Source organism: Parasteatoda tepidariorum, chromosome 3 (genome assembly GCF_982258835.1).
Source record: "Parasteatoda tepidariorum strain Cologne lab strain chromosome 3, Ptep-v5.0, whole genome shotgun sequence".
Taxonomy (NCBI): domain Eukaryota; kingdom Metazoa; phylum Arthropoda; class Arachnida; order Araneae; family Theridiidae; genus Parasteatoda; species Parasteatoda tepidariorum.
Window position 1 is genome coordinate 94014554 of NC_141757.1, and position 14637 is coordinate 94029190.

General features: G+C 30.3%; 1 protein-coding gene and 1 long non-coding RNA gene across 2 annotated transcripts; both read right to left on the reverse strand.

Annotated features, from left to right (window-relative positions):
* Positions 1–142: 142 nt before the first annotated feature.
* Positions 143–616, reverse strand: LOC147813961 (uncharacterized). The gene has a single exon (XM_087160176.1). It carries the CDS (start codon positions 614–616, stop codon positions 143–145), a length of 474 nt encoding a protein of 157 aa, XP_087016302.1.
* Positions 617–6778: 6162 nt separating this feature from the next.
* LOC147813962 (uncharacterized) lies at positions 6779–9689 on the reverse strand. Its single transcript, XR_015432286.1, has 3 exons — positions 9555–9689; positions 8399–8477; positions 6779–7128 (listed from the first exon to the last, which is right to left on the reverse strand). It is a non-coding gene; the product is annotated as an uncharacterized LOC147813962 (long non-coding RNA).
* Positions 9690–14637: the final 4948 nt, after the last annotated feature.

Here is a 14637-nt window from a genome sequence, read left to right on the forward strand (position 1 = left end):
AAGTTAGCAACTTGTTTAGACAACTCTGAAATTTGATGTTCTAAACTTGGATGTTTCGGTATAGAGTCTGGCGCTGTAGTAGAGTTGACTGAAGTTTGAGGAACAAACTCCAGAATTCGGTCAGCCATAGTTGCCAAGTTATTTAACTGTTCACTAGAAGCAACACTAATTTTATATTAGCTGGTAGTCTATCAAGCCACAGTGATTTTAGTAAATCATCGCTGAAATGCTTTCCTGCTAAATCTCGCATTTGTTTTAACAGTAAAGATTGGCGCTGATCGCCAAGTTCAACACCTTGTAATAAAGTTCGTAATTTAGAAGTTTCGCTCTCAGCATAGATTTCTATGAGTCGTGTCTTCAAAACGGAATATTTATTACTTCCAGGTGGACTGATAATCAAGTCTTGAATGGAATCCAAAATATGAGATTCAACGGTGGCAACAACATGATTAAATTTTGTATTTTCTCTTGGAATGCCTGAAATTTCAAATTGGGCTTCGATTTGGGCAAACCACAACTTAGGATTATTCTTCCAAAAAGGTGGAGGTCTGACTGCTATTCGTGATATTTCCGACACTGGTACTGCTTCTGAACTATTATCTTCCGGCAATGGCATATTTTGAAGTATTCTGGAAAATTTCAATGGAAAATTTTGATGTTGCACTATTGCATGTGTGAAGAATTCAATCCACAAACTGGAACAGAGGCGATAAATCCACAAAAAAGGCGGGTCACCACTTATCTTTGGCGAGAATTCGGTTGCGTTTATTATAAGCATGCGTGTTCAGTTGAGACTGTCGCCAAAGATAAATAAAAAGGAGAAATGCTAAATTTAAATATAACTTTATTGAAAACTTAGCAACAAAATTAAAAACATACAAGAACAATCGAGCAAATACTAACTGAAGAAAAACGTAAAGCAGATTGCGAAAAGAGAAAACGTAAAGTAAAGAAAAGAGCAAAGTATCACGATGGTTTCGATGGTAACGAAGTTTTATATTTCTTGAACTTCAGTTCAGTTCAAAATAGAAGACAAAAAATACTTTGAGCGTTGTTGAAATTGTTAGGTCCGCCAGAGCATGAACTTCTCGAATCAAGTACGATGATTTCGCCACAACACTTTCGATTTACGAGACTATTCTGTTGGTCCCAATCCTTTAGAAGAGAATCCTTAATGCCATAGCATTTTAATAAGAGACACTGTAAAAATTTCGAAATGCAAGGCAGAAATAGAAAATTATGAAATAAATACTGAAATGTCTTCTTTTTTATCCACGTGAAGAAAGAATCTATATTTTTCTACAAATGAATAAAGCTAAAAAGGGAAAAGAGCATAAATATTGCTATACAAACAAATTTGCTTCAATTTCAATTCTATTAAACTAAACTCACTGGCACGACTGCCCATAGAGGGCCAAGGCCTTCTGCTCCCATCTCAGTTTTCTTGAACTTGGGCTCTGGAGTACAGGAGTTCCAGTTGGGTGGTCAGCCGAGCGCGAAACCCCCAGTGTTTAGCTCCCAAGCATGCTTGGTACTCATTTATCGACCCACTGAAGGGATGAAAGGCTGAGTTAACCTTGCCCGGTCCGACAGTTTCAATTCTATGAGGAAGGATTTTTCTCAGTGTTTAAATAGAGAGAGATTCAGAGAAAAATTTAATATTCACAGCATGGATAAAAGATAGGTTGATTGATAAGAAACAAATTTGAATCAGGTAATCAAATAAAAGAAGAAAAATAAGAAACATGTATGATGGGGGAGAGATGAGATTTCAGGTGCTTACAGGATAAAAGATTCTCTAGCATTTGGGAACAAAAGCATTGTCAGTATATTCTTACCTCTTTTTTAATGATAGAGAGAAAGAAAAAAACAATGCAGTGTGTAAAAAAGCCATTGGGAAAAAAAAGAACGTCATATTCAAACAATTTTTGTGGATAGAAGAGGAAGTTGGAAAATGTTATACTTCCTCTCCCAGAAACTGTCCTGTTGATATATTAGATACTGGACTGGATACTGAACCACCTCCAGTGATAATTGATGGATTGCTAATTGACTGTTGCTATGATTATTAGATGCTGGACCTGCTAAGTTACGTGAAGAAGTTTAGCTTTGTGCTTGTGTATTAATTCTACTTCACATCTACGGTAACTTCAAATAGGAAAAGCTTGATATTAAACGAAAAAGTGGATGTAATAAATGTAGCTAAAAGTAAAAAGGTTAGCTTGAAAAATTTAGAACAAAAATTCGGAATAAGTAAGCAAGAAAGTAATATGGATGGAGAATAAATAGATAAAAAGATAGAGAAGAGATGTCGCAAGGGATAGAGATTAAATAGGAAAATTATAGATTACTAATGAAAATAAGCAATTCAGAACTGTAAAATTTAGAAAAACTGAAGCATATGAAATTGATAAAGTAGAGTTTAATTGGTTTTGTTCTGTAAGAACAAAAAATATTCCTGTAATCAAAGTGTTACTACAACAGAAGGCAAAAGAAGTTTCCGAAACACTGGGCTTGCAGGACATCGAATCATCAAATAGCTGATAGGACACATTTAAACAAGGGCATTACTTTTAAGATCAGATACGCAGCATGTAGCAGACTGGATAAAACAGCTAAATGAAATCTGTGAAAGATATGAGGATATAAGCATTTAGTTTTAAAACATTTAGATTAATTTCGTGCCATTGAATCTTGGGCTACTCAGTTAACGTTATTAGTCAATTCCTACATATTTTATGGGTAGCTATTTACACTCTATAACAAAAAAATCGACGCACCAAGAAGGAGTAATCCGATTGAAACGAAAATTGGTAGATAGGAAGACAATCTCCAGAATAGTAAATGATTAAAATTTCAGAACAATTGAATAATTTATTGCAGAGTTACAGTAACACGTTCAATAAGGTGTTGACCCGGAGCTAGCCTGCCACACGGCGCGGCATAGACCGATAAAGCTCCCGGATGGTCTCTTGCGGTATTTCCTGCCAAATTCGATCCCATTGTCGAACGAGGTCATCAACATTCCGTGCCAGATGCAATCGCCTTCCCATCATATCCCAGACATGCTCGATGGGAGAGAGATCTGGTGATCTGGCAGGCTAAGGAAGAGTTTGACGATCTTGCAGACAGTTCATAGCAACACGTGCCGTATGTGGTCTGGCATTGTCTTGCTGAAAAACCAGCCCAGGGCGCTGCAAAAGGAACGGTAGCAAAACAGGTCTTAACATGTCGTCGAAGTACCGCTGTGCAGTAAGTGTACCTCTAATGACGGCCAAAAGGGTCCGGTTGTCAAAGGAAATGGCCCCCCAGACTATAATGTTGAGGGCCGGTGTGGCGTGCAATAGTGAAGGCAAGATCCCTCTCTGCCCTGTGCGTCTCCAAACACGTCTTCGATGATCGTCAGGACCCAGTTGGAAACGGGATTCGTCGCTAAAGACTATACGTCCCCAGTCAGCATCATTCCAGTCTGATCTGTTCAAAACATTCATGCATACGAAATTTCAAAGCAATCGGATGATTGCTTCTTGGTGCGTCGATTTTTTTGTTATAGAGCCGGGGTATTATTATGCGAAAAATGATTATAAAAATGTTCGATTCATTATATTGATTTAGTACTTATTTACGAGAATCGTAATTGTGATTGTAGTAAATCTTAATTATGAAGAATCAGTAGTTTGAACGCAAAACATAAAAGGTATTACTTTCGTGAGATAATTTGTAACATGGCCGTAAGAAGGTATTCATTGTACAATTTTGCTTTGTTCGTCAAAAATTATTATGAAAGTAAGATACATAAAATAGTAATATTATAAGTACGTATTTAAAAAGATTACATATATCGGTCATCTATATCACTTAGTCTATAATGGGCTTTTTAATGTAATGGTTTGGAGTGTCTTTAGCATCAGGGGTCCAGACCATTGTGGCAATTGATAGCTTTACGAATTTCTGTATGTATCGATGTATTTTAAAATGTATATGCAAACCAAATATTACAGTGTACAATGCAGTCAATGTTTCTGCAAGTATTAGCAAAGCTATGAATTACACCTTAAATCTTGCCAAGGAATTATTTGCAGGAGAAAATATTGATGTGTTACCGAGGTCATATTAATCTCCAAAACTTAATTACTCGTGTCATTTATCAGAAGAGCTAAACGTCTTGTAAGAAGACATGAAAATTCAAATAAAACCGATCATTCCGAGAATTGCAAACAAAATGGATCCCATTTTAACTGTATATTCTTATTAAGTCTATGCTGATACTATGATACTATGATATATATGTAATTGCTGCAAGAGATATGCACTGTAAGAAAATTCGTATCAAATTACGGCATGAAGTACCAGCACATTGGGTGCATCATCCGTAAAATCAATTTTACCGCAGAATCCATTTTTACCGTATTAATCATTAGATTCAATTAAAATAATTCAATTATTTTACTATAATTATTACTGTAAAAATTATGATGGTATATCAGATATATTATTTTAAAAAATGTTCCGAAAATAAATTTATTTTACGGTAAAAAGTATAGGTACCTTGAGTGTCGGTGCTTTCTTACCGTAATTTAATACATTTCTTACAGTGTGGCTACAAGCTATTGACAGTATCATATCATTTTTAGTAGCTGTATTAATCTTTAAATTTCTATGTGTTAAAAATAATTTTAAATAAATTAAAATTTTATTTTGGACCGAGGCATTGAACATTAGAGTATATTGGTTTCTTATAGTTTCTTTGATTTCAATTCTTCTTACAAATAATAATAAATAAATAAAAATGGGATATTATTTGAACTTGATTTAGTAAATAAAATAAAATTCATTAATATTTTCACTTATTTAAGCACCTTCCAACCAAAGTCACGGAAACGCGCAACATTACCCACGCCACACTGCCACAGATACCCGTTAATAGGGTGGGCCACATTCACACATCACACAACAAAGAGCAACATAATGAGAGAAGCATTCATGCCCTAAGTAGGATTCGAACCCGCAACCATTGGCCGCCACAGCTAGAACTAGAAAAAGTTATAAGAAATTTACTGGCCGGAGACTTTGGCAAGCCATTGTAAGTGACAATTTTTATGATTCAAAGGGGGACCATAAATATGCCGATTATTTTGTGCTAACTATTCATTATGTTAGACAGTGATATACAAACATGTTAATTTTCTGAATAAACATGCTCTTTTCTTCGACGGATTTAGATTTTAAATTAATGAAAATCTGGTCTCAATAATTTAGTCAGAATAACGAAGGAAAATTTGAGTCCTTTAAATAAAATTTCACTTTTTGCGTATTTCCGCCATATCTCAGATTTATTTTCAAACGAATAAAAAAATATATGACGGCAATTAAGAAATTTATTTATCCAAATATGAATCTATGTAAAAAAATCGATTTCAATAATTATCATTTATAATTTTATTTAAAAGGTAAGCACATTTTAGTAAAGTATGCAAGTATTAAGTAAGGTATGCAAATTTTTACTTCATTTTAAATTGAACATTTTGAAATGGCAAAAAAAATTTAACTAATAAAGGTTTAAAAATGTAAGATTTTATATTTTTATGAATATAAATTATTTGACCGATTTCTTTAAAATTTTCTATTTTATCATTTAAAATGGTGTAAAAATTTATATACCTAACAATGTTAAATTTTTCAATCCTTCTCATGTAAAATAATAATTATTTAGTGTAGGAAAATAGTTATTTATTGTATGTTGGCTAAATCGTACTATTTGTGTATAAAAAGATAATATACAGTGTTTGTCGAAAGTTTGAGCACAACCATGTTTCTTTTTTCAAGAAATTTCCAAGCAGCTGATCTTTCACACTGTTAGAAATTTCTCGAACAAAATGGTTCAAATAATCAATCACACAAATAATCAGTCACACAAATATGATGATATTCAAACTCTTAATTGTGATAAAAACTGTTTATTAACTCCTTTCATCTATTGTGGTTAAATAACAAAAATTATATTCTCACCATTGAAGCCACATAGTTCTATGGACCTGGGTACATACTTTAGTCGAGAATGTTAATCTGTCAACTTATGACCGACAAAATGGGAGTACCAGAGTTGACAACGCAATTTTTTCTCTTGATAAACCACAAGCTAACTCCAATGCCTATTACTCAACGCAAAGCCTAACTCCAATGGCCAGTTAAGCTTCTTTTTTACAATTGCAAACTATTCTAGTTGTAAATGGTATAAAAGAAGTAAAGGTAAAAAATGTTCTTTACCGTAAACTTTACTGTTAATTGGATGGACAGATTGCTGCCGGTTATTTTACCGTAATTTTAGAATGGAAATTCTAACAGTGTAGGTTTGTCGGTAGGATTGCGAAAAAGAAACATTTTATTTGAGCTGAATACAGTCAATGCAGTACCAGTAAAAATCATGAAAGTTTGACAAAAGAACAACGGTAAAGAGTCTTCTGGGCTGACAAGTGTTTTTAAACGTTTTTGTCCCAATCGGAGTTGCCATCACAGTTAGCTGATTTTATCAAACTCGCCTGGGTTGAACAAAACAGGGATGTCCGCACGAACACCTTAAAAAAAGTTATATGAGAAATAAGAAACATATATGCGACATCAAATATACATAATGTGTGTCTATATAACTTCTTTTTCCCTAAAAATAAAAATTCTGCAAAAATAAGGAGGTAATTTTTTGTCGGGAATTTATTTTTATCGTGCACTAATGTCAAACTTAGGAATCTATAAAAATTTGTTAAAATAAACACACAGAATAAAACTTTTTTTTAACTTTCTTTATTTGATTCTTTACTTTTGAGAGATTTTGAAAGCATTTTATTTCTATTATTTATTTGGAAATATTAATAACAGAAGTATATGAAATTAAAATGCCATATATTGAAACTGTCGTGTCAAGTTTCACATTAATTCATTAGCCCCTTCTTTGACTTGCTGCATGTAAAAGCATAGTTAAAGCTGATTTGGTAGGAGGGTGTTGCTCTCCTGCATCATCCATACCGTTGCATGAGCATTTACCATCTTTACATTCTCCTTTCTGTTGTCCAATTCTCATGCAGTGTTTGTTACATCTATTTTCCACACACTCTTTTCCTTCAACAACAGCAGCTAAAAATAAAAAGAAAACAGATTTTTCAGAAGATGATATATACAGGACAGAACAATTCAAATATTTAAAAGATTTAATGCTTTTTGTTATTAGTTAATAAAAAGTGTCCGTGTGACTATTTCATAACACCGTAACCATTGACCGCTAGCGTTAATAATTTTGGACAGAGGTAACCAAGGACAATTTTAGCTTTCAATCCTAAAAATCTTTCAAAAATTCATATCTGGCGAGACGTTTGAAAATTTTTTTTTTCTCATTGTTTTAACTTTTGCATTGTTAAATTGAGCTCTGAAATAATGTTTTTTTTTTCAACTTTAAAAGATAAAATCAGTGATGCTAGCTAGTTTTTAGCCCTATTTAATAAAAAAAGAGTTTTGACCAAGTTCTTTACTATTTAAACATTTTTATGCAATTCTACAAAACTATAAAATTTTAAGTAAATGGTAATTAAGTTTAAAAAATTGCGATTTACTTAAATTAACAAAAGGAGAAAAAGGGTATTTATTCATTTAACGGAAACAAATCGCCTTATCGGTTAATGATGCTTATTTATTTTGGCAGTTGTTACTAACTGAAAATAAAAAAGTAAACTATGTATTAGAAAGAAAAGCTAATAGAGGTAACCTTCTTAATCTCCAGGAGAACCGTCATATTTACCAAAATATTACTTGCACTAATCGTGCTGAATTATGGAAATATATACTACTGGAGCATTCTGATAATTGATGCTGTTTTAATGTATAGGTATTCAGTATGTATAACCAGTATACTAATATAGGCATCCAGTTACTTTCTATAGATACTTTGGAAATATGTTTTAAGCGATTTTTTTACCTATTCGAGAACATCATTGTTTTTTTTCCTGTTTCAATTATTGATTTGAGGTCCCTAATGATCTGATACTTTTTGCAATTTATTTCTTGCGAAAAATATATATTGTGTGTAGTGGTTATTGAGCTATCTGTAATTGCATAAGAAACTTACTCAAGTGAGAAATCTCATACATGCTACGCGTTATGAATCTGTATTTGATCCTTCAAATTTTCGAATATTAAAAAATTAGTTTGCATTATATATTATAAACTTTCAGAAAATGAAAAAAGAATAAATTCAATCTTTTTTTTTCTTTTTTCTTCTCCTAAATACAAATGGTTTTAACAAGAACAAAAGATATATCACCCATGAAAAATAAAAGCTCTTCTCCTAAATGCAAATGGTTTTAACATGAACAAAAGATATATCATCCATGAAAAATATGCATGAACTTACCTATTAAAACTACAAAAACAGTAACTAGTAAAATATTAGTTATCTTCATTTTGTTCACACTCTAGCAAGTAGGGTAAAACTGGAAGTGCATAAAAAGAAGAAATTATTTTTAAATTATTTTGAAATATTTCAATTATCTTAATAATTGAATAGAATACTTAGAAACAAAAAAAATATTTTAAAACTATTTCTAAAAGATTCAAACTGAGATGTCCAATGCATTTAAAACAGAATATTTAATTGAAGAATTTGTAGTTTTATTACTGTTTTACTTTTTTATATGTATTATTATGTAAAATATTTAAAAAAATATAAGAATAATGAAAATATTTAACAAATATACACTAAATGTGTAACAATAAATAACGAAGTGTAGAGAAATAAAATGATAAGATAGTAAGTAAACACTATTTATAGAAAAATTCTCCAATCTAATATATATGAAATTCCTCTATACAGATTATAATTGAATCAACAAGTTAAGCAAAGCTTTGCCCATAGCGCATGTTAAATACGATTATAGTTTCGTAGTTTTAAAATTGATGCTAAATGCTTTAATATTTTAGTAATTTGAATATAATAACCTCTTAGTTTAATAAAATCAAGTAATGTTTTCGAAAGACTAGTAAACCAATGTATTAAAGCCCACATTCTTATTTTAAAACTTTAAAGTTTTCTAATTAAAAAGGATTTCACAGCAGAATTCATCAGTAATAGAAACTAAAACTTAGTAAAAAGTGCGTTTTACTGCAACACTTTGGTGTAAAATAGTTGCCACCGTTTTTGGTGTTGAGACACACAAAAATTTCTGCAGTGTAGTAAAACATTTTATGTTTTGTTGAAAAATCATTTTAAAATGATTGATGATTAGAAATAATATTCGAATATGTAACTGGCTAATGTTTATACATTAGTTTTTATAAACAAGTAAATAGAAGTGAAAAAAATTAAAATATGAATGAAACAACTAGATTTTACCTCAAAAAATAGCATAAAGTTACATTGGAAAAATTAAGAAAACCAAATTAAGATTTTCTATTTGAATAAATAAATTTAATTTGAAAAAGATATTCAAAGAATTATGCATTTTACATTATAATATTATTTTATCGTAAATACAAATAATGCAAATACCATTGTAATTTAAATATCATACCTTCAAAACTTCAACTACTTAAGACAAAGCTGAACAGTAGTATTAGTTGTCCTGTGCTAAATTGAAATTTTCAGCTCAATTTATAGTTAGATGAGTTAATTTAATTTAGTGAAAATTATTTATTGATGAATGTACTCTTTTCAATTGTGATGTCTCATTCTATTTTATGAAGTAAAATAAATTGCACAATGTTATTTGCATGATGAGTTTTAATTTCTTTTTTACTTAAAATTCTTTATGCATTTTATTCTATCGCTGAAATTTTATTACTATTATTTATTAAGCTGTCATGCAGATTTGAATATTAATCACGTTCGAAAATTATCAAATTGCTTACCTGCTTATTTTGAATATTGAATTTCATTGATTACTTGAAATATTATAAGTCATGTGAGTTAATGAGAAGGAACAATTCAAACGGGTAAAATATTAAAATCAAATTAGCTTAATATTTAAAAAGAAAGTAGTTTCTTGCCAATCAATATGAATTGTAAAATTCAAATGTAATACTTTAAACAAATAACATTTGATGATATTACGCTGAGAAAAAAAGTAAGGAGTAAACTATCAAATACTAGATATCACCAGAAAGTTTTGAATCTTTGGCAAAGTGCTTTCTTTGGTAATGGTATTAGTAAAATTAGCAATAAAATATAGTTTGATGTTATATGATAAAATGTGGTAAAAATAATTTTGAAACCAGATTTTCCGGTAAAACAATAAACGGAAAAAAATACCTAATAAATGGTTTAAGTATCATAGATTTTGGATTTATTTACCATTCAGAGTTTTATTACCAGGTGCATCATTACTATACAGAGGTAATTTTACCATGCCTGTTAAAAATTTGAAAAACATCAATTAAACTAGTGTAAGATTTATAAAGAGATTTATAATTAATTCATTTCTGTAAATAGCTTCGAAATTAAGATCTTTCTCTATAAACAGATATTTAAGTACTTACAAAATTTAAAGCTTTCTTTCTACTTGAATTTAATATTTAAAATAATTTTTCGCCAATCAAAATTCATTGTAAAATAATTATAAGTTTTACAAACTATATTTAGTCACAATATCTTTGAGTTTTCATTTTAAGTTATTTAAATAATATAAAAGCGATAAACTTTTATTTGATAAAAAGATGTTTTAAGGTACTTTCGATGTTCTAAAATGTTAAGATGGTTACTTTTAAATTTATAATTACTATGCCTTATGATGTAATTCTTAATATGTTTGAACAGAAATTATTTCATGATGCTTCATTGCATCATGATTCCGCTTCGCTTAGAAGCTGAAATTGATTTTATTAAATGTTTAATTTAATGGCAAGTAAACATTAGAGCGAAAATTGGTAAAACTGATTTAAATTTTAGCGAAAAAGGTAAAAAAAAAGTTTATTTCGCTTTTATAAATTCACAAAAAAATGAACTGAATTCACTAAAGTCAGTCTGATTTTTTTCAGCTGTTCTCTACCTTTCTGAAATTTAGACATCAACTACGAGGAGCAATTTTTCCCCAAGATTCGAAAAATCATTTAAAAAGTTTAATTATTCTGTTAGAATGAAATGTTTGAAAAATAATGTTTTCTTATTAGTCTGATATTAGCTACTGTTATAAGTTTACTACTGATTTACTGATTATTACTGATTTTGTTGCTTGTTCTTTGGGGCTTAATTATTTTTAAGTTCAGTCTTCAATTTGAATTGCATGTTATTCGATGCCATGTCACCGAATAAGCATTTTTAAAGCTATCCGAAACCACGAGTTTATTTTAATTACTTTCACTTTAAAATCGTATTTCATAAAATAAAAAAAATCAGGAGCAAGTTTTTTTAAAAATTTAATGAATCCTAAGACGAAAAAGTTTGACATAAAATAATGGAACTTAAAAAAAAATTATGATACCGCATGAAAGTGTATATAACATATTGCGTATAACTGATAAACTAGCTTATATAGTCTCGGCTAATTTTCCAGACATTATATTCATTTTATATAAAGTTCATTTTAAAATATGTATTGTAAAAATTTCTTATAAAAATTTTAAAGAAGACAGATGAAAATTCGACGGTGTTCGATAAAAATAGTAATTTCAAATAAACCACAGATATTTATCGTCTGCTACCTTCAAAAAATTTATAAGAAATTCTTGCAACTAACCTTCAGATAAACTTTAATTAAAATGAGCATAATTCCTAAAAATTAATTGGCCAAGACTATATAAATTTGGTTTTTATTAACTATATGCAATACTTTATTTATTACACTTTCATACACATACCATAGAAAAGTTGTAGATTCTTACATTTTTTTAAAAATTATTTTATTACTAGCTGAATATCCGTTCTTCGTACAGGATGAAAAAAGCATCAATAAATCAGCCCTGAACAACATTATAAAATCTTGCATAAAATTTAGACAAATACAGACACAAATAAAGATAAAATAATTCCAATGCTTTTTTAAGTTTATTATTATTTGCTGTTCTTCTCGGTGACTTTAAGTTATAATATTAAGCAAAACTGTTATTTAGTGGTTCATTACAGCAAAATAAATATTAGCTGTATTCTATAACCTCTGATATAATGCTGTGTCTTAAGTAATATTTATATATATATAGGGTGATTTTAAAAAGATAGTGAAAATTTTAGGAAATGATAGTACACACCCAAGCAAACAATTTTTATCAAAGAATGCATGGTCGAAAACAAAACGCAAAACCGCTAGAGGGCGTCAAAGTTTATGTTCTTATATGAGGCAAAAACACACAAAGAGCGAAGCAGTTAAGTTATAAAGGCAAATTTAGTACAATATGTGCATGTGAAGAGCATGTGATTATAATAAGTGTTCGAAACAGTGGCCGGCAGCGGCTATGTACGCAGTACATTAGCGAAGAAAAGATAGGCGAACATTCTGAAACACACGCATATCACAAACTTTCCCTGCAGCGGCTGAAAGCGACTTTTTACAACACTAACAGGGGTGCAATCTTGGACAGGGGTGCAACAATGGAAAAATTAAGCAAACAAATCATTTTAGGTACCTTGGAGTTGTAATCGATAAAAATTGAATTGGGGTCCTCATGTCAATATCCTTAAAGAAAAGGCAAACACTCTTCTCAATTCTCTTTACAAAATTAATAATAAATCTTGGGGAATAAATCAAAAAGCAAGAAAACTCATATATAACACGGTAATAGTCCCCTCTCTAGCACACGGTTGCAATATTTGGGCAAAAAATATCTCATCCCGGATATCTAGAACCTTAATTTCGATTCAACGCAAATTCCTTTTGAATATGACCAGGGCATACCACTCTACCCCCACGGCAGCTTTTCATGTTTTAACAAATATTCCCCCCATTCCAGACCTCTTGTCATGCTCAACAACATTAAATAAAATTTAAAAAAATGCATTCTTCCATCAGATAAGTTATAATCATCAGGACTATGAAAATAAATTAAAAGTTCCAATTTATCACCCATCTTATTATATAAAAAACAAAATCTCTTTAACTGAGCAAGGTAACTACGACTTTAGAAAAGATACCAACTTCTTCAAAGACGGCTCCAAAACTGAAACAAGCACTGCATTCGCATTTCTTAACAATGCTCATTCACAAGCCTTCACATTGGTTATTAACAACTCTATTTTTCAGGCCGAACAATTGGCAATATTAGAATGTGTAAAACACATCAAAAATAACTCAAACTTTAACAGAAAAATAAATTACATAATCTGGTCAGACTCTAAAGCCTCAATAACATCAATTAAAGACGCAGGATCAACTAACCTCATAACCAAAGACATTCAACATGCACTAATGGACACCGCGATTCAAATCTCTTGGATTAAAACGCGTAACAATAAAGAAGGTAATGAGAGAGCAGACGAATTGCCAAAAAAGCAACACAAAGCATTAAAAATTATTCCTTTCCTCTCCCTGTTTCACACCTAAAACAATCTCTTAAAAAATATTTATCTAGTAATTGGCAAAACCAATGGAATAATTCCGATAGAGGAAGACGTCTGTTTAACATCATCAATAATGTCAACTACTTTAATTCAATTCCAATTAAACAAGTCATCTGGTTCCTAACAGGTCGCGGCCCTTTTCCTTCTTTCTTTCATTGCCTTCATATCTCGGTTACAAACCTTTGTACCTGTGGTCAACCAGGTACACCAGAGCATTACTTATCAACTTGTCTTTACACAATATCATGGCATACACGACTTTCAAACATTAATAATTTACATATTTGGCAAAAAAACTTTCTTACAAATAAAACATTAAACTCTAAATTAATTAACGTAATGAATTTTCTAGCAGAAAATGACTCCTTATTAAAATTTTAATTAAACCTGACTTTTTATGTAATCTTGATAGTGTTTAACAGTTTTTGATTTTGTCCTTCATTATACATTTCATTCTCGTTTACATTTTCTTTATTTGTTTTCTTTTTGCTTCTTTTTTTTCCAATAATTATGTATATAACAAAATTCGCTTCATTTATTGTTCTCTTTGCTTCAATTTTTTTTATTTTTTTTATAAATTTAACTAATGTGATATGCATTATTGTCATCTGTATCATCTGTATTGTGCAGTTATGAATTTTGTAATGGTTTACTTATGTGCCGAGTTTTGTGCGAGCTAGACTGTCGTCCAGACGTGGACTATACGGTTAAGGGTTTTGCAAACCTAGGTACGTGTCCACGTCTGGAAGAAAAGAAAAAAAAGAAAAAAAAGCGGCTGAAAGCTTGGCGACAAGTAACGCAGCGCAGTAACTCGCAACAGGAATGGAGCTTTCACAATTGCATCAAACAACTTTCCAAATGAGCCAGCACTTTCGCGTTCTGTTTTCGATCATGCATTCCCCTTGATAAAAATAAAAATTGTTTGCTTGGGTATGTACTATCACTTCCTAAAATTTTGCCCATCTTTCGAACCACCCTGTACATATATATATATATATATATATATATATATATATATATATATATATATATATATATATATATATATATATATATATATATATATATATATATATATATATATATATATATATATATATATATATATA

Excerpts from the sequence above, each read along its gene's own strand:
- LOC147813961 (XM_087160176.1), bottom strand. The coding sequence starts at position 616 with ATGCCATTGCCGGAAGATAATAGTTCAGAAGCAGTACCAGTGTCGGAA.